General features: G+C 41.2%; 1 protein-coding gene across 1 annotated transcript in view; it reads left to right on the top strand.

Annotated features, from left to right (window-relative positions):
* KIF26B (kinesin family member 26B) overlaps positions 1–16,830 on the top strand; it is a 198,857-nt gene extending 182,027 nt beyond the window's left edge. The window contains exons 17-19 of the mRNA XM_017739909.1: positions 7,477–7,679; positions 8,671–8,821; positions 10,377–16,830. Coding sequence (XP_017595398.1) covers positions 7,477–7,679; positions 8,671–8,821; positions 10,377–10,525 — 503 coding nt within the window. The 3' untranslated portion in view covers positions 10,526–16,830. The remainder of the gene's footprint in view (positions 1–7,476; positions 7,680–8,670; positions 8,822–10,376) is intronic.
* The last annotated feature ends 2,034 nt before the right edge of the window (positions 16,831–18,864 follow it).

Below are 18,864 nucleotides of genomic sequence, written 5' to 3'. Positions count from 1 at the left end.
GCTGCAGCATTTGATGACACTGGTAGTGAAGTTTCATGACTCCTTGCAGCTCTTTCTCAGTACTAACTTTCAACACCAAAGAAGAGCAAATTGCTACATGATTTTAAGCACTTTAATAAAAAGACAGACTGTTAACACATGGCTAATTATCTAAAATTGGCCTCCTTTTTCCTCATGCTAGTGTGTTCTGGGTTTCACTGGTGGGATGGTTTTAAAGATGGAGATTTAGAGGTTCCTGGAACCCGAAAACTCTACACTTGAACATATTTACTCTCTGGAAGCACTTACCCTGTCTATGAAAGCAGCAGAAAAAGCCAGAGGCTGAATCTACGGACTGTAAATTACAAAAGTCTGTCTCCAACCAATATTGCAAAGCCTCACATTTTGAAACATGGCCAAAATGATAATGACGAAACAAAACACCAACAAAGAGAGTCTGAGCTTTTCTTGTTGAATCCAAGTGAAAAGGAATTTGGTTCATGTTTAGACTGCCTAAGGCACAGTGTGGGGAGCTGAAAATTGCCCTTTGTATCAGACAGCTGTAGGGCACCTCCAACATTTCTACTTTAACTTGCTTACAAGTGATGGTAGCTAATTGATATCCTGTATTATACCTTTACCATGACAAAGGATGTTTAGAATTATACGCAAAAATGCTGTTTGCATGCAGGTTACCACTTTATGCATGTGACTTGCTGACTGGACAGCCCTGGGGTGAGTAGAGGGAGGGGAAGTGCAGGCTTCAGCTCCAATTTTTTTTTTTTTGTTCATTAAAACAACAGCATTGATTTTCCCAGGTCAAAGCCAGGCCATTTCATGCAGCAAATCTGTGTTGAAAGGGATCAGAGTAATCATTTTTTACACGCTTGACTACTGCATGCCAGCACTGAGCTTTCAGCCACATGAACATAGGAATGATTTAATAGAGGAAGTGGCAGCAGGCTATTGTGCACGGTGAAGGCTCCATGTAACATGCATGACTGAGTTGCACACCATTAGGCTGGGTGTAAATAAAACCTGCTCCTGACACTGCCACAGAATTAGCTCACTGGAATGCCTCCACCACTGTCCTGTTGGGAGCTAATGGTCTGGCTTCAGAGCCCTTCCCCCTCCAGCCTCTGCCTTTGCTGTCCAAGTGACTGGAGCAGCTCTTCAGTGCAGTACTGTAGTAATAATAACCAGCTTCTTAAATAATGCCACAATGCTGACAAATACCTGTTAAACCAAAATCCAGCCTGAAGAAAGAGAAATGTTTTGAAGAGACTCTGGTTGGTTTTTTTTGCTAGGAATTGTGGGCGATGTGCATCTTCCCTGGAGCATCTCCCAGATTACTTGTCAACCTGCCACACCGCAGGAGGCCTGCTTTCTGATCTGGTTTCAACAGTGCTCATTCACCAGCTCTAAACTGCCCTGAAAAGCTCCTTTTAAAATAAGACAGTAATTCAGAAAGCAAGGTTAAGAAATGAACTGGGTAGATAGAAATGAACTGCACAAACAGGAAAAAATTAGAAGTTGGCTGTATGTCAGCGTATTCCTCATACCGGTACAGAAACACATCTAGTATAGGTGTGGATGGAATATTATAAACAAGCATTGCTTTATTCCACTATACAGGAAATAGTGGTTTCTTGTCTCAAGTGTCCTTGTACTTCTTATCAATTCACAGCAGTGGGCTTGCATAACAGTCAATACAGAATATGGCCTGAATTATTTTACAGTGAGATGGACACAGAAAATTTTCTTCTGAATGATGGATCCTCTCAGTGTATCCTGTTCCAGGTGTTTGGGTGCAACACCTTTCTGTGCAATCTGTGTAATCTGAGTTGCGAGGATGAGTGAATGCTGTTTAGATTTTCTGGCAATATATGCCTTGGTTCTTTGGTGTTTGGAATACTGACCTCAAGATGGCCACCCTAAATACTTCTGGTGAAGTCCCCACATCATCAGGGGGGCCTTCCACTCGAAAACATTGGCAATGACTTCCCCTTCCGGAGGGGAACAGTGCAAACTGTATGAAAATGTGTGAATAGCTGTGTGTTCTGCACTGGGCAAAGTGCACTATAAAATAAACTAGGAGAAAGGAGGTCAAAGGAAAGGGGAGGAGTTGGTTCAGTCATGGACAATTGACCATAAGGGCAGATCCCACTAGGAAATAAGAATGAGAGGCAAAGTCAGCATCACATTTTCAACTCAAACAGAGCAGGAGCCCTGTTGTCAGACAGCGAGGAGCAGGGGAAACAGGATAAATAATCTTAGCTAGTAAGCAAAGTTTGATGCCACAATTGACATTGGTGCTACTGCTATTGGAGGCACAATACTTCTCGGAAATAAAGCCACAGAAGGAAGAGTGTGAGCTTAGGGGTACTTCTCTAGTTAGCTAGGTCTGGTTTTTGTAATTTCCCTGGACTGTCTGGTGAGAAAAACCAAAATGCTGAAGAACAGGTTCTGTACAGAAAGGCAATTTTACATCCCATAACATTAAGTGCTGTGGGGAATAGCTTTGGCTCCACATCCCGCCTTTGAGCACACACTATAAACTTCTGAAACTATGATATATCAAGTTACACTTTAATTTTCTGTTTGAAGCACCTTGAAATTTCTAGGACAGCAGTTGTTTTGCATCCCATTTGGATGTATCCTGCTTTGAAGAGATATGCATCACACTGTTTTTCATTAATATTTTTTATTTGCAGTTTTTGCCTTTACCTTTTTCACAGAAAAGATGCTCATTCTGGAATGTGTGATTGGAAAGCAGCCTAAGGGGAACACTCCAAAATATACAGTACTTAAGCAAAACCAGACTTTTTAGAGCTTTTGCCCTGGTCAACACATACTTTTATGAGCACACATCCTTATGCAGTTTGGCAATTTTGCTGAGGTCAGTGTGTCTTCTTATCCTTAAAGTTACCCTCACATTCCTTGGTCTGTATTTCTTATACCTTAAGGCTCCTCTGGGCTTACCTTTCCTGAAATATGTTGTGGCTTCAGTGCCACTCTTCATTCAGATCTACTTTCACACTGCACACCTTCACTGCTGTGCTACTCTCTTTATCTTAAATTTAACCTGGCCAAACCTTAACCTATAGCTTAAAGTAGAGAAAAGGCAAATCTTGTATCCTGTGTATTTTCATGGCCATTTCACAGCCTGATTATTCATACTCAAGCTAGGTTCAAGAGGGGTTATTCTGAGAGTGGATAAATTCAAACTAAGCGAAAAACATATCCTTCAGGGCATTCAGCAAATGGCATGTTGCTTTACATACTGCATGGTCATAAATGAATGTGTGGTTATTCTGCCCTGGGTTCATTTTACTGGCTTTCTTTCAGATTGATTTTTGGTATATTTTTTTTTTTTTTAATGGAGGAATGAATTCTGTTTACATGGTGGGAGGGTCAGGCAGTTTGCAGAGGTGGGGCAGAGGTGAGAGGGTGCTGAGAGCTGCTCCTGTTGAGCTGCCTGGCTGCCCACTTTCTTCATGAGTCATATGTGGGGAATAGTGTGAGGAGTGGTGTGCTGTAATTCCCACAAAACATGTTATTTATTATACAGTCAAAATTGATGAGACCCTAACTCCATCAAGTGCACCCAATAAATGTGGGACTTCAGATGGATATTTTCTATATGAATGGAAAGCTGCATTAATTTTAACAATTTAATTGTTGTATGTTATGGATGAGCAAGCTGTCAGCTGCTTTGTGACACTTACCCCAAAGCTCTGCTTAGGCTGTATCTCCTTACTGATCCCAGTTAAGGTAAAATAAGAAAAAAAACCCAGGGACTGAATGGACAGGTCAGTGACAGAAGTCTCCTATCAAAAGACACCATTATTTTCTGTACCTGGGTGCAGTAGTTTAGCAGTTTAGGGAAACTTGGTTTGATGGGCAGGTTGCTAGGCCAATTAAACAAGCTGGTAATGCCTCTGTGATGTACATATTTAAGGAAGAAGAGACCTTGAGAAGTTCCTTTTCCTGCTTGCCCTTTTCTGCTCAACTATAGCAGAGGCAAATAGGTTTCATGGTGCTGGCACCTAACCAGCACCAAACTGTGACACTGGGCTAATAAACAGCCTATTAAACAGTGCATGTTTAGAACAAACTAGATCCAGTTTTGCCTTACTGGAAAGAGGAAGAAGATCTTTCATTTTAATTTCTCCTCAAAGCACTCTAAGCCTCACGGAAATCATCCTGAGTCAGCATTCAGGGCTCAGATAAACAGACATCTCTTTCTCCTTTGTGTCTCACACAGAGGTAGCCAGTGGAAGCCCTGTGCAGGTTGCCCATGTGCCAAAGGAGCCCCTTGGCAGAGGGTGGTGAGGCAGCTGTGTGAGGCAGCTCTGCCCTGCTGCATTGCCCCAGTGCACCCAGAGCTGCAGCCTGGCCTGTTGTCATAACCCACAAGCGATCCAGACACGAGCTCTGGCTAGAAAAACATAATGAGTTAATGTCTCCTGCCACTGCTGCAGTCTCAGCTGTTTCTCTACCAAGGGCTAAGCGCTATTAAACGAAGCCTCAAGTTGGAGCCCTCCTTCTAGACCGCAGGCTTCTGCTTCCCATTGAGCCAAATGGATATGAATGGGAACAAAATGCAGAAAAATTTACCATCATCCCTCTACTTCATACCCCAGCAATCTGTTTTGCTTTGCTCCCAAGTAGGAGCCTGATGCTGTTCTCGTGGCAAGGTGCATTGGAGCCATCTACCTGCATTCCCAGAGAGTCTTGGACCTGGACTTCCACTCTGGCTGGAGTCACTTTTTTCCAGTGGGCTGGCTTAGAAGCGCCTCATTGCACAAGAAGATGGTTTTAACAGCCACAGTGGGGAAAAGAGGAAGACAATCAAGCATCACAGCAAAAGGCACTACCTTAATCATAATCCAGCCATGCATGGAGAGCTGGGCAGAAGGAATTTCCAGTCTGCTCAGCTGCTTTCTTGAAATGCTAGAGCTAATCTGAAGGCATGTCAGGAAAGGAGATGTGACCATTATTGTGGGGCAGAAAGTAAAAATAATTAACAGCACTGGGTGCATTAAACAGAAGGTCAGATCTGATGCTTGTAGATATCGCTGTCTCCAAAACTTGTCAAACAGCAGAGAGATTGTATTTACACTCAGACAAAATTTGAGAGACTGCTCCTGTGAGACACCATGGCCAAAAGCCTCAAAAATATTTAAAAACATATTTAATGCCTGAATCCTTTCGATCTTGAGTGCCACTAAGATGATACTCAGGGCCCTTCCCATCTAAGCAAGTGGAGGTCTTGTTTCCCAGGAGGGGCTGAGCCTATTTCAGGATCTATCCCTGCATGTAACAAAATTGAATAGTACACCATGGTTTCTCACCCCCCCTTCAAGTATGCAGCTGCTGTCAGCATTTGGTTACCTTTCTCTAGCACTGCTGACAAGAGCCACCCTTAGCGTTGCAGCTTTTTGGGGTCTTCCCAAACTGTCTCTCTTGTTGTTGTCAGTTTTTGGCTATGGTAATATGTCAGGTCTTGCTTTTCCTTTTATCAGGATCTGACTCTTCTCTTGATCAGGCAGTTTAATCTAGAGATTAACTGAAATGCGTTTAAGGTAGGGGAATGCTGACATTGTCTTCCAGTGACTGGTACCACAGAACTAAAATAACTCCTGCTTGCTGGTATTTGTAAGGCTTCATTTGTTCTGGCATGAGTTTTTTTGCTGGGCTGCAGTTTGAGCAATAAACACAACTATGGTAAGTGTCATAGGATGGGTAATCCAGATCTCAGGTTGTTAGGTATAAATGGGCCTTGTAGGGCTCCCTGTCTACCCAGAGCTCTCTGTCAATCAGCTCTGGCTGTGCTCTCTTTTTCCTGCATTTAGTTATCTCAGATGCATCCAAATAAAAACTCTGTAGACTAGGCTTTCCAATAGACCATTCTCATCCATTTTAAAGCTAGAATTTAAAGGTTAATTACTGGTCCCTAACACAGACCTACTGGTTTCTAGCACACACTGTTGTACTCTGAAGTTATGGGATAAGATGTGATAGTTCTCAAAATCAGCACAGAAGCAGACTCCCATGAATGAAACTAGGCAATACTTTGCTACTTGCAAATCCAAAAATCAGGCAATCCGTAGACATTTTGGGCTTTTCTTAGCTTTTATTGAAGCACCAAATTGACAGACATGTTGAAACTATTTACATTCAAGTTTCAATAAATGTAATGTGGGAAATTCCTATGAATGATTTTATCTTGTTTTTAAAATAAAATCTGCACGATCATTCGGCATCTCTTCCCTGCTGGCTGGCATCATTTTTGTACTTGCAGCCAAGAGAGTCAGTTAATAGTTTCATTCAAACTTGCTGGCTCCAGCTTTTGTTTTTGGCTTCCCCCATCCTTTTTATCCCTGCTGTGTCCTAGGGAAGACCCTGTGTCAGCTGCAAAACTTTTTGGTTTAGTTTTTTTTGTTTTTTTTTTTTAAACCAAGCCATTGCTCTGATTGTACTAAACCAAACAAGGAAATGCAACCAGTTGTTTTTCTTTTTTTGTGTGTTTTTGCTCTTTCCCGCAACAAACCACTGTCATTAGGCCAGTGACATACATTTTCCTCCTTGCTCTACTGTAGGCCCTGACTTGGTATCTCACGTGGCAGACGCTTTCCATGCAGCATAGGCTTTATCAACCATGTACATCTTCAGCTATTGCAGTGCTCCCACTGGCTGTGCTGGTGCTGCAAAGCAGGATGAGTGTGCATGAGCACTGGTATGGAAGCAGGCACAGTGACCCTTCCTCCAGCCTCTGGGTCTTGCTCCTGTCTTGCCCATCAGCAGTGCTGCAGTAAGTCCGTAAATGGGAAATGTTTTAGAGGAATATTCTATTGAGTAGAGACAAGGCAAATGTAACAAAGCTTGGATGTACTTACTGCAGGCATTTTGTCCTCTCTACTGGCTTTACTGCTGCAGCCAGCCTACAGAAGTGTTGTGCAAAGGCCTAGGTGGTGCTATGCTGGCACCCAACTCCAGCACAGTAACAGAACTTGACTGTCAAAGCACTTTTTGTGCTGTGATTAAAAAAAGCTAAACCCACACCTCTCCTGGAGATGATCTGTGCAGAGACTGGCTAATGCTTGTCCTTTGACTGTAAGAGCCAGTACCAGTAAAGAGATAGGAAAGCTAAGCTAGACCAGTTCCATCCTGCTGGATGGGTCCTTCATCAGCTTACCTGTACATGCTGAGACCTAATCAATGGGGAGCAGACACAGGCTCTGTGAACTTCAGGGTACATGTGCCCTCTGAGTGTCAAATCCTGGAGTCAGGAACCAAAGAACACTGAGGGTCTCACTCATGGTGAGTGGGTGCTGCACGTTGCAGCTACAGCTCCCATGGCCTCCCTGGGTTTTCCCTCTGTTTTCTTCTATGTCTGAGAAGGCCAAATATATATCATTTGCAGACTTCTCTGCAATAGAAAGGAGAAGCAATAACTGCGCTAACATGCAATGGCACTTTCTCCACCTGCAGGTTCACAGAGGAGGAGGCTTATTCCAGCTTTATCCCTTGACACCACCTCCCCAGCAAGGAAGCCTGCCAACAGCCCCGGGGTCCGCTGGGTGGATGGGCCACTGAGGAGTGGGCAGCGGGGGCTGGGGGAGCCCTTTGAGATCAAAGTCTATGAGATAGATGATGTGGAGAGGCTCCAGCGACGGCGAGGTGGGGACAGCAAGGTGAGTGCAATCCATGTAATCTCCTGGGTGGCGTAAATTGCAAAGGTCAGCACTTAAAACACAAGATTGGGAGGAGTATCTGAAGTTGAGCATTTTAGAGTAACGATGGATTATAGACTTTCTTATTATTCTAAGGCACTCTTTCTTCCTAGCCCCTGTCACTTGTTGAGGCTATTTGTGATGTTTGGAGAAACTTGTTGGAATGGGGTTTCCACTGCAATTCACCCACACAGCAGATTTGTTTACAGAGGAGAGTGTGGAATAGCGTTGAGACCTTCACACAGGCTTGGATGAGGATAGTTCTGTTACTGGAATTGCTTCCATGCTAGCACAGTTGTCAGCATGGTTTCATTTGCTGCACGTCCTGGTGGCTGCCACCCCTCAGAAGTCATGCGAGGCCAGGCTGGCTGTCTCCAGCGCTGCACCTCATGCTGTTACTGTGCCCCAGATCTCTACAGAAAATATATCTTCTTTATTAATGGCTGTGAATTGCTAGAGCTTTTCATAACATACTCCCTTTGTTTAAGGATGTTTCAAATTTGATATTGCTACCAGTTCTCTTATTTTAAAATATGACTAATGCATTACTTATGCACCAAGCACAGGGGTGTATTTAGGCTTTCAATGCAGCAAGCAATGGATTTCCTACTCCCAAGAGCTCAGATTTTCTTAGCCAACCCATGGTGAAAAAACAGAAATGTTTTCCTACAGTTAATCTAATTTCAAGATGCTGCCTGTTATTCATTATTATGTTTTATTATTAACTACCATTGCAAAGTCTCCAAAGCTCACTGATGGAAAACATGAAAACCAAACAAAAGCAATAAAAATAAAGCAGATGATGGATGATTTAATGCAGTGATTCATATGCTTCCAAAATAAATGGCTCATTGTCAGTATTATTGATTGGAAGATCATTTCACTGAATGGACCTGGGTATTTCTTCTCCTCTTCACCTATTTCTTCCCTGCTGCTTTTTCCTGGCTGACAGGAGGTGATATGTTTCAATGCCAAGCTGAAAATCCTGGAGCATCGCCAGCAGAGAATCGCTGAGGTCAAGGCCAAGTATGAGTGGTTAATGAGAGAACTGGAGGTGACCAAACAGTACCTGATGCTGGATCCTAATAAGTGGCTCAGTGAATGTAAGGACACTGTTTTATTGCCTGAACTCATAGGTTTCCTTTGGTTTGTTTAATAGGGGGGATGGAGGGAAGCAGAAGTGTCTGGTAAGAGTGAGATGTAAGCTACTGTTTGTAAACTAAAATGAACCAATATATGACCTAAGGGCAAGCTTTAGATTGACTGTCTTTCTAGAACTAGTTCCTATAATTCTTATTAAATGTTGACAGTAGAACTGAACAATCCTTTTTGCCTGAGAGCTGAATGTTGAAATGGGACAGCATTCTAGTGGTGGATATTGCCATTGGTAGATTAACGTTCACGCGTTTCAGTCCACAGCTCCTGAAAATGAGATTTTTTTTTTTGGCCTCAGATCACTCAAACATATGAGTAATATTATAAATCTGCTCTCCTACAACAAAATAACGCTGTGGAGCAAACTTGTCCCTTGGCAGCAGTGGGCTTACATGAAAAATGAATTTGGCCCATTTTTTATAACTACAGATGTGTAAAGTTCAGAGAGCTTAAAGGGCATTCACATTCAAATGAAGAAGGACCTCAGCACTTCTAAGGAAAAAACCATGAAGAGTACTGCAGTAGTTATACAACAGTTTTTAGTATTAGCAAGCAGATAAGTTCATATCAAAGAGTTCTAGAAAGAAACCCACAATGTGCAAAAGTTTACTTAGGATAATTGCAGGTGGTGAAAGGAGGTTGGCTGGTGTGTTCCCTTACAACATCCTACCTCTTCCTTTGACAGTTGCCTTAAGTTGACACCAGACTGGTACATCCTGCAAAAAAACCACAGTACAGGTTTCAGAAACACTATAAAGGAAGAGAGTTAAAAAGGACGGTTTTAGAGAGAGAGAATTTGCTATACATTGCTGTCCACTTACTGTATGATGCCTTTGCTTCTGATTCCAGTGTGGTAAATGCAGAAAGCCTGAAGGATTGCACAGGCCTCAGGGACCAGACAAGATGGGAAGTACTGGCTCAGACAATGTATCTCACACTTGGCTTCCATGGAAGCTGCTGGGCACCTGTGTTGGAGTGATTGATGTGTGTACCTTCCCTTGCCTTGCTTGAGTGGTCTAGAGAGAATCACATGGAATAGGGAGAGGTGTGAGGAACAGGGAGCTTAGAGGTTTGTTTTTTATTCCAAGTTCTGAATTCAACAAAGGAATTGCCCTCCCAGGAGAGAGCAGCTATTTAAAGCTCTTTCTGGTCAGCAGAATGTGTGAGAAAGTCAGCATGCTTAGCATTCAACATTTGCTGGGAGGATGATGGAGCACAGCAAAGGCATCTGCAGTTCTGGTGAGGATGGCAGAGCAGATCACTCCGGAAAGCATCCAATGCAACTTTAAAGTATTTTTCACTATGGGCAAGCTGCTGTGCCATTTTGATAGTGGTTAAACAGAAAAGGCAACTTTTAATGACAGTGGCAAGCCCCAGATAATGTTGTATAATGATGTTGTATAATGTATGATGGGTTTGAAGACTTGAATTAGCTCTGACTCTCCCACCAGCCATCACTAAGTTTTGTCTACTTTCCCTATCTCTGTATTTTCTTTCTCACAGTTGATCTGGAGCAGGTATTTGAGCTGGATTCTCTGGAATACCTAGAGGCCCTGGAATGTGTGACTGAGCGTTTAGAAAACCGTGTCAACTTCTGCAAGGCCCATCTCATGATGATCACCTGTTTTGACATCACCTCTAGACGCCGATAAAGTGTGAACCTCAAGAGAATTTCAATGCGCATCTCTGCCATCCTCCTTTTCCCTTCCAAACAGCATCCCAAAGACAAAAGAATGAGGATGAAGGTTGGAGTCAAGTCTCAGCTGTGTGTATGAGAGATTTGCTATACTATACAGAGAAGTAGTATTAAAAATACAAACAGAACAAGCATGGAAAATGGAGATAGAAGGTTGTTGATACTCTTAGCCTAAAAGAGCACTTTGCAGAACCTTTTAAGGACATGTCTGTAAATAAGAACTACTGGCAGAAGACACTTCTTTCCCTGCATTAGCTGAGGAAGGAGGAAAGGTGGCTGTGGGACTTCCATTGAGAGGTTCATTAAAAGAAAACCTATCCAGAAAAACTGTTCAAGTGCCTTGCAAATCTTTGTTATCCAAACATTTATGTTCATACTTTATTGTGTACAGATGGTGCTAGTCAAGAAAAGAAAAAGGAAAAAAAAACAAATACACTTTTGAAATGTATTTACAGCTTGTTTTTCTCTTGGTGTTTTCTCCTATTTCAGACTTGCTGTTTCTAAGTAACTTGTGTTTGTAGAGATATTTCTTAATCAGTACAGCATATGAATAAATGTTAACTGTCTTTTCTTGTTACCAGAGTAAGGCCACTCAAAGAGAAATTCAGCTTTCCCAGATGACACAAAAATATTTCTAGCAGAGAGTAAGGGTTGTTTAAATGCTCTTCTGTGCTCTCTTATATGCTGGAGAACAGTCATTTTCCCAGCCTGTAGGTTTTGCAGTGTATGAGAGAGAAGTGACATTACTGTGAAGTACATACCTTTTCAATTTGATCCAACTCCCATAACTTGTTTTCTTGTTCATATGTTTTGCTTTGTACTGGCTGGAGTTATGAATGAGGAGGTACTTTGATCCTAACCCCTTTTCTGGTGCTAATAACTTGCTAGAAAATTACCCTTTAGTCCAAGGGTTCCCATGTTTATCAGTCCAAAAATGAGTGATTTACTCTTTCTTTCTTGAGACTATGACTGGTAAAATTTAGTTTTGCCTCTTTACAATATATACCACTGCAAAACATGTTTTGTCAGCTTCTGATCCCTGGCCCAGTGTGTCCATAGTCACAGATGTACCTGGGAATTGCAGTCTCTGCCCAGCTCAGCACATCTGGAAATAAAGCAAATGAGTAGATACAGCGCTTCAGGCTTGTTGGCTGTGGCATCTTTACTAATCCCCAGTAGCTGAAGCCATGGCAACATTCACACTGACATCAAAAGGACAAGGGTCTGCACCTCCATGCACATCCAAATATTCTACTAGTTTGCCTCTTTATCTACGAAACAGTATGTAGGAAGGAACATCCTTTGTATTTCATAAACAAATGTGCAAAATCTGCATTTTAATTACATGTGAGCATGAAGAATTATTTTGTTGAATTAGGTTTCTTATTCCTCTATATTGAAATAAGCAGATTCACAAAAATTCCTCTCTCACATACATTTGTGCTACCTCCCTGTTGCTTATGAGGAAATAAGACTCTTATATAATATACTCAAAATGCATCAATTAACTGCTGTAGTTAAGTGCAACTCTTCTTTTACCTTGTATCAATGCTGTCTTACAATACCCCAAGCAGCAAGTCCCAATGGAAAAATAATACTGGTAGATTTTCTAGTGGTTAGGTGAACAGAAAAGCTTTTTTAAAAAGTAGAAATAACATTTGTATAGTTTTGTTTTCTTTCAGTGCTCTGCAACTTGTAATAACAAATCTTACTCTATTACCCTTATCGCTGGATTTTGTAGAAAATTCTACTTACAATCCATAGGATTATATGGAAGGGGAAAAAAGGTCCTATGTGAAAGTCACTTCCTAGTCTGTTCCACAGCAATTTCTTATCATGAAACTTATATTCTAAGCAAGTATTAAAGACATATCCCTTTCCCTCTCAAGGAAAAAAAAAGCCAACCAACTCTGAAAATCCCCCCCAAACAATGCAATTTAACTGGCTTTATTCTCTTTATAGCAATTTCAGTAGCACTTATTATGTATTGCTTCATTGGAAGCCATCTCTTCTCTGCAGAGCCCCATGGATTGAGTATAGCTGCAGAGAGCCAAGGCAATTGTCCCTGCACACAGTCTGGGACTTACACAGGAGTGGTGATGTTTCTATAAATCAAGCAGACACATTTCAGAGCTATTGTACAATACCTATTGCATGTAATATTCCTCCCCAACATTAACTCAATTATTCATTGACTCTCAATTTGGTACTTCTGTAGCGTAGGAGGCATAGCAAAAAGCACATGTACCTAACCATTGCATTAAAGAGTAAGACCATATGTTCACCCTGTTTATCACAATGGACAAAAATTGATTCCTGAAACCAAATTGATTATGCCAAGGATGAATTTTGCATACTAAAAATTATGTACTAATTGAGCAGAATCACAGTACTTACATCTATTTTATTTCTGAAGACCTAATTACAGTAGCCATTAACTCCCATAATATACTAGTATTCATATCCTAAAATCCATATGCATCTTCTATTTCTTGACTTTCTGTCATTTCATTTCAGAATTTGCCACTATGTTTTTAAGAGTTGTGATGGCTTAATAATAAAAAGGAATGAAAAATTTGTGGCACTTTGACAACTTTAAAATGTTTTCTTCTTGAAAACAGCTTTTTACTTCAGAATTTATATTATTATAATTCAAATATTTGCAAAACAGATAAATCAAAACATTCAGGACCTTATTATGAAATTGATCTTAGTTTGCAGTAGCCAGCATTTTAGAGAAGACCCATATACTTCTGCAAGTCATCCAGGAAGTCCCATTCTTTAAGGCATTGCCAGCATAATGCTGTTTTTATGCTGATTTTTTAAAAGGCATCATGTTGCCCAAAATACACAAGAGCAACATGAATGTAACGTTTCATCATTTGCACATTCGGAAATCAATCTTCTTTCCCTGGGACAGCTTAGGCAGGAAACAGCAGTGTTAATGTAATTAGGTTTGAAGGTTAATTCTTTGTTTGCACGTGTGACAGGGGATCACAGTCTTCATTGTCAGCCTGTGTGACGGCTGTGGAACACCAGCACTGCTCCACATCCCCACCAGCACGTGCGGGCTCTTTCTGAGAACTGCTCCTCTTGGCATACGTGAACCTTATTCATACAAGGGACAGGAGCTGCTTTATAGCCATAAATTCAAGTGTAACCTTAGGCTGGAGACTTTGGCTGTGCTCTGGATTCAGATGTCCTTCTGGTCTGTGTGAGCTCTCACAGCAGGCAGAAGCTGTGCTGACTCTGGGTGCTGGGTCAATTTGTGCTCTAAGGGTTGTGGGAGAGCCCTAATTCCTGGTACATTTGTCACACGTCTTTTCTTTCGCCATGCATGCCTTGCAGTTGCCTCAAAACGATTCCTTGTCAATTCATTCAGATCTAAGTAACCCAAAGTATTACTTTACAGAAAAGCAAGGAAGGAAACTTGTACTCTTCTTTCTTAGGTCTTTACTGGTCCTCTTCTCATCTTGCCTGCTCTGATAAAACTGAGGCATGTCTGCATTAAGAATCAGGAGAGTTATAGCAGAGTAAAACCAGTTGTGAGGAAAATTCATCCACCTGCCATTTTTGGGGTATCTACTGTTAGTTATATAGTAGAAGAGCATGCTTCTCTTCCCTATTTGACACCCCCTCATTTTGTGTAAAGGCTGCACACAGGGATATTGCTGAACATCTTCTGTTTTCCATCCAGTCTTGGAAGACCCACTGCCATAAATCCTAGCTTCTGAAACTTGCGGGTCCATCAAATAGTAACTCATAACAAGCAATGCCATGATCCTCTGACATGATTCTTAGTGACAGCTGCAGAAAATGTACAAAAAAGGATCAAAGATACGCACTGGCATTTTTTTCTTTTATCTCTAAATGTGGCAATTATAGAGGCTGAAACCTGGGAGTGATGCTGGGAGTAATAGACACGAAATCCCGTGTTTGCTCACAGGACAGACTCAGTCTATCTTGAAGTGTGGGTCTTATTTTTTCACTTTTTTCATTTATCTCAATAATATGGCTTGTCTTAAAATAGGGACTGTTACCTGTGGCATGGAATTCAAATGTGATGACAGGTGAAGAATATAGACTCTTTTACAAAAATCACCTTTCACAAATGTTTGTGATGTTGTTGCGTCTCTAACGAGCTAAAAATCATTGTGGAAACAGAAAGTGTACACACACAGATAAATGCCCACAGCCTGAGACAGCCCCCTGGCACATTGTTGTGGGGAAGTGGCATGGCTGTTCACAGATGGCAACACAACCACTCCCCTTTCCTCCTCCAAGGAGTGCCTACAAAACCATTCCCCTTGCACTCACCTGGATGAAGTTAGCTTAAGCCACACTATAGGGAAAACTCATGGTTGAAACTCTTTCAAGGGCTTCTTTAAAAGGTTCTTTCTTACCCAGGTTCTTCAGCCTATGTAGCCAAATTGCTGCAATTTCCACATAGAGGCTGTTAAATCCTGTAAAAGTATTCCAGATGAACTACTCTGTATTTCAGTGTCATGAATTTAAGGCAAGATATTTTACAATCTGAGCTGTTTAACACAACAATTTCTGCATATGCTTGAGGCATACAGCATAGTTACATCAACTGAGAGCCTGGACTCTTGGTGGTCTATGAAGCTTTCTGTCTAGTCCTAACAGATTTCAAATTGTAAATTGAAGCTTCTGCACTGCAGAAGCAAATTCAATTCTCCTAAGCCAGAGGCTGAGTGACTGACTGATGCCAGTTCATATGATGGGAGGGATGGTTGCACAGCATCAGGGATGCACCAGCTCGCTGCAGAGATCAAAGCATTGGTACCATTAAATACTGATAGGAGTGGATGATGACCAGAGAGGCATTTTTCCTTAAATCCATGGGTGGTGGCATACCTTGCTTAATCCTCACATCCTCATGGTCTCTGTTTTGTAACTCCACAGGCTTTTGCATTGGCAACACACAGCAGTTTTTGAAGACATGAGGCTGGCTGTTGCTAGCTATCCTAAGATTTGAGAGAGGTTTCCAAGTAACTATAGCAAACAAAACTGTGAATGATTTGTCAATACAAAGTTAATAATCTCTCTCTCTTGCATTTATTGTGCACTCATCCCAGGGTTATCTGAGCTTCCATACCTACTCCTGGAAATAATAAACCATTTTATTATTGTCTTTATCTTTTCTTCTTTCTCCTTCTCAAGCAACCTTTCAAAACAACAACAAAAAAATTTTTCCTTGGAAATGTAGCACCCTTTTGCCACCAAATTCATGAACAGCAGTCTCGTGCTCACTTATGCAACACTTTGAAGCTCACAAAGGGCATGATGATTCTGCAAAGAATGGAGGTGCTGAAAGTGAAATAGTAGCATTCAGTAGCATTCAGCTATAATATTTCAAACTACCTTCAAACCCTCCTGGACAGGCAATAAAACACAACCGAAACTATCTTACTTTGAGTGGTCCTACTTAAGTATTGAGCAAACTTTATAATAATGGTAATAAATTGGTGCTTGAGGCAGTTTCAGCTATATTACATATTCTCTATATACTATAGATATGGATGTATTCACCCTCTATATTGTATATGTATGTGTGTGAGTATTTACATGTAGCACACATACATATATGTTTCATGTATGCATAGATACTAACTTTTCTAAATTTTACGTCTTTCCCTCCCATAGCTGAAACTGCTGGTTACTAACATCCACATCCACATCACATTCTATGTATGAAGGATATAATTTATTTGTAAACTCAGGATGTTCTTGTTTTATAGAGTTGCTCGTATTTTATAATTTATTTACACATCATGGTTGGAAATGCTTATCTAAGTGCTATGCATTGAAGTGTATGTTTGCTAAATCCATTTCACTCTGTCCATGGCTATGTTCTTTCTCATTATAACAGTGGTATAAAATAGGGCTAAGGAGGAGAGAAACTGATAGATAACCTCTGCTGGTCCCATCAGTGGGCAATTCCAGAAGAGGATGTATCAGTAGTATATATATATATTTTATCAACTAAATTTTATGGGGAAAAAAGAAGAAAGAACAGCATGAGGACAAGTTCAAAATGTGGAAAGTCACAGCCATTTCCAAGTTTGTCAACAAATGCATTGAACCTTTTGCCATTAAAATTGTAAAGTTTATTGTTTGCTGGCTAAAAAAAAATATCCCTTTTGTGGTATCTGAGGTGTGAAACATTGTCAAAAATATGATGTCTGAAAAAAAATCAAACTATAGTGGCATTAAATGTTTACTTTTATCTTACCAATATATCTGCCTCCTCCTCCTGACTCTTTTGCTTTAGATGAGAGCATTTCATGGCATTTCATATCAGAGAATGCTTTTGGCCCACAAGAGGATGTGGTATCATAACAGTGAAAGCGAGCAAGAGAGCAAGATCAAACCGAAAATTAAAATGACCAAAGGGGTTCTATCAAGCAAGTGTTACTAAGAAGCAAATTCACCAGAAAACAATGAGGAATTCTAGGGTTTGATAGTAATGATAGAAACATTACAAGCAAGCAGAGCACCAGTAACTTCTCTGCTGCTGTCCAGAAACAGAAAGCAAACACAGTCACAGACCTGAAATGGTCAGGCTTTTACATAAGCTGGTTATGCGTATACACAGGGATTGCTCTTTTGCATCTGTGAGCAAGTGAAAAATCTGAAACCAAACAAATATAAAAGATGTGTTCATAGGTATAATTTTTTGTCATCTTTAGCAACTGGGTCACATTTCCCTTGGCCACCATGCAGATAAGTAACACAACATGGGAGTGATAAAAAGAGTTTGTGTCCGTTACTCAAGACATTTTTCTCAGAGAGGCAGTGGTGGCAGGTTCAGCTGACCCCTGAGCTGCTGCTGAGGTGAGCACAAGATCTGCTTACCTTCAGCTCACGTTCGTGGTGTTCCCTGTTGATAATTAAGAGAGTACCTTGCTTGCAGGAAAAGATGTGAGTGAGCTCTCCGAGCAAATCTCACATACCCACCAACACCTGGGTAAGCCCTGATAAGGACACTGGGCTATTCCCATTGGAAGAAAACCACAGATCTTATTTCTTGTGGGGAAGATTTAAAAAAAAAAGAAAATAATTTAAAATGTCCTTTAAGACACATCAGGTGCTGGCAGAAGATTTTCTCATATTCCTTACTTTAGGAGGGACATGTTAGGGTGTTGGGCATTAAATATTTAGTTAACAGTTTGATGAGAATTTAATAAGGTCCTTTTTTCTATCTTATTATTGTAGAGCAGAGTGGCAGATCTAGCAGTCACAGTGGCAGGGAATGCAGTCACTTATGGTGACCAGCTCTTTTAAAGGAGAAATACTGAGGTGACTACAGAGGCAAAGGCTGACAAAGGTGGTGGGGAGGAGACAGTCTCCTTTCCCCTCTTACAGCAGCAAGCTGTGTACTACCTTAGCTGTTGCCCCAGGCCAGTAAATTTGCATGCTGTGTCTCTCCACAATAGCTGTAAATGAAGATAAACAGCCATTTCTTTTGTCTGTGGGCTGTTCAGAATAGCTCTGATTTGCTCTAAAGAGCTAAAAGGCTTATTGCCTACTTTTGAGGTAATTTATCTTCATTGCTGTTATCATGCAACCGCATCAGTATTAAGGAGCCCGAAGTGCCTTACAGGGACAAAAACAGAAAAATGGGTTAGTGCAAGTCCTAGACTTTGTCTAAGACAGAACTGATGGTGAGGAGCTCTAGATGCGCTGAAAACAAAGTCAATTCACTCTTGGTCAGATCTGGAGCCTTACAGACTTCCATGCTACACACTTCTGGTTTGGGGCAAGACAGCAAGGAAAGGTTTCATTCACAGAATGGGAGCAGGGGCTCACACCTGGAAAAAGGCTAGTGTCCTTATGAGGCCTGCTTGAAACTGCTTGAAAACCTCTTGGAAAGTAATGCCCTAGCACTGACCAAGTTTTGTCCTTAAAACTAGTAACTTGCCAGACTAAAAATCAGGTTTAGCGTGGAAACCTGACCAACCCCATCTCCTTCTGAGGTCCCAAATAAGCTCTCCAGCCATTGGAAAAACAGGAGGTCAGGTTGTTGCTAAAGCATGTTCCTCTCCCACATCCATCTGCAAACCAGGCTCCCGAGAGCTTGCCCACATTTTGGCTAACAGCAGTATCTGCCTGGAAGACACTGAAGAGGGATGAAGGCTAGAAAATTCAGTTCCCAGTTTCTGAGATGAACACAAAGTCAACATTTAGTTAATATTAATGCTCTGGGAAAGGCCATCTGTGAATTTTATGGTTTATGATAGTTAGTAGTCTTGACAGTTGCTGATCTGGCAG

The sequence above is a fragment of the Corvus brachyrhynchos genome, unplaced genomic scaffold (assembly GCF_000691975.1).
Source record: "Corvus brachyrhynchos isolate BGI_N302 unplaced genomic scaffold, ASM69197v1 scaffold31, whole genome shotgun sequence".
NCBI classification, from domain to species: domain Eukaryota; kingdom Metazoa; phylum Chordata; class Aves; order Passeriformes; family Corvidae; genus Corvus; species Corvus brachyrhynchos.
Note: the sequence above shows the minus strand (reverse complement) of the source record. Positions and strands in the feature narration are given on the sequence as shown.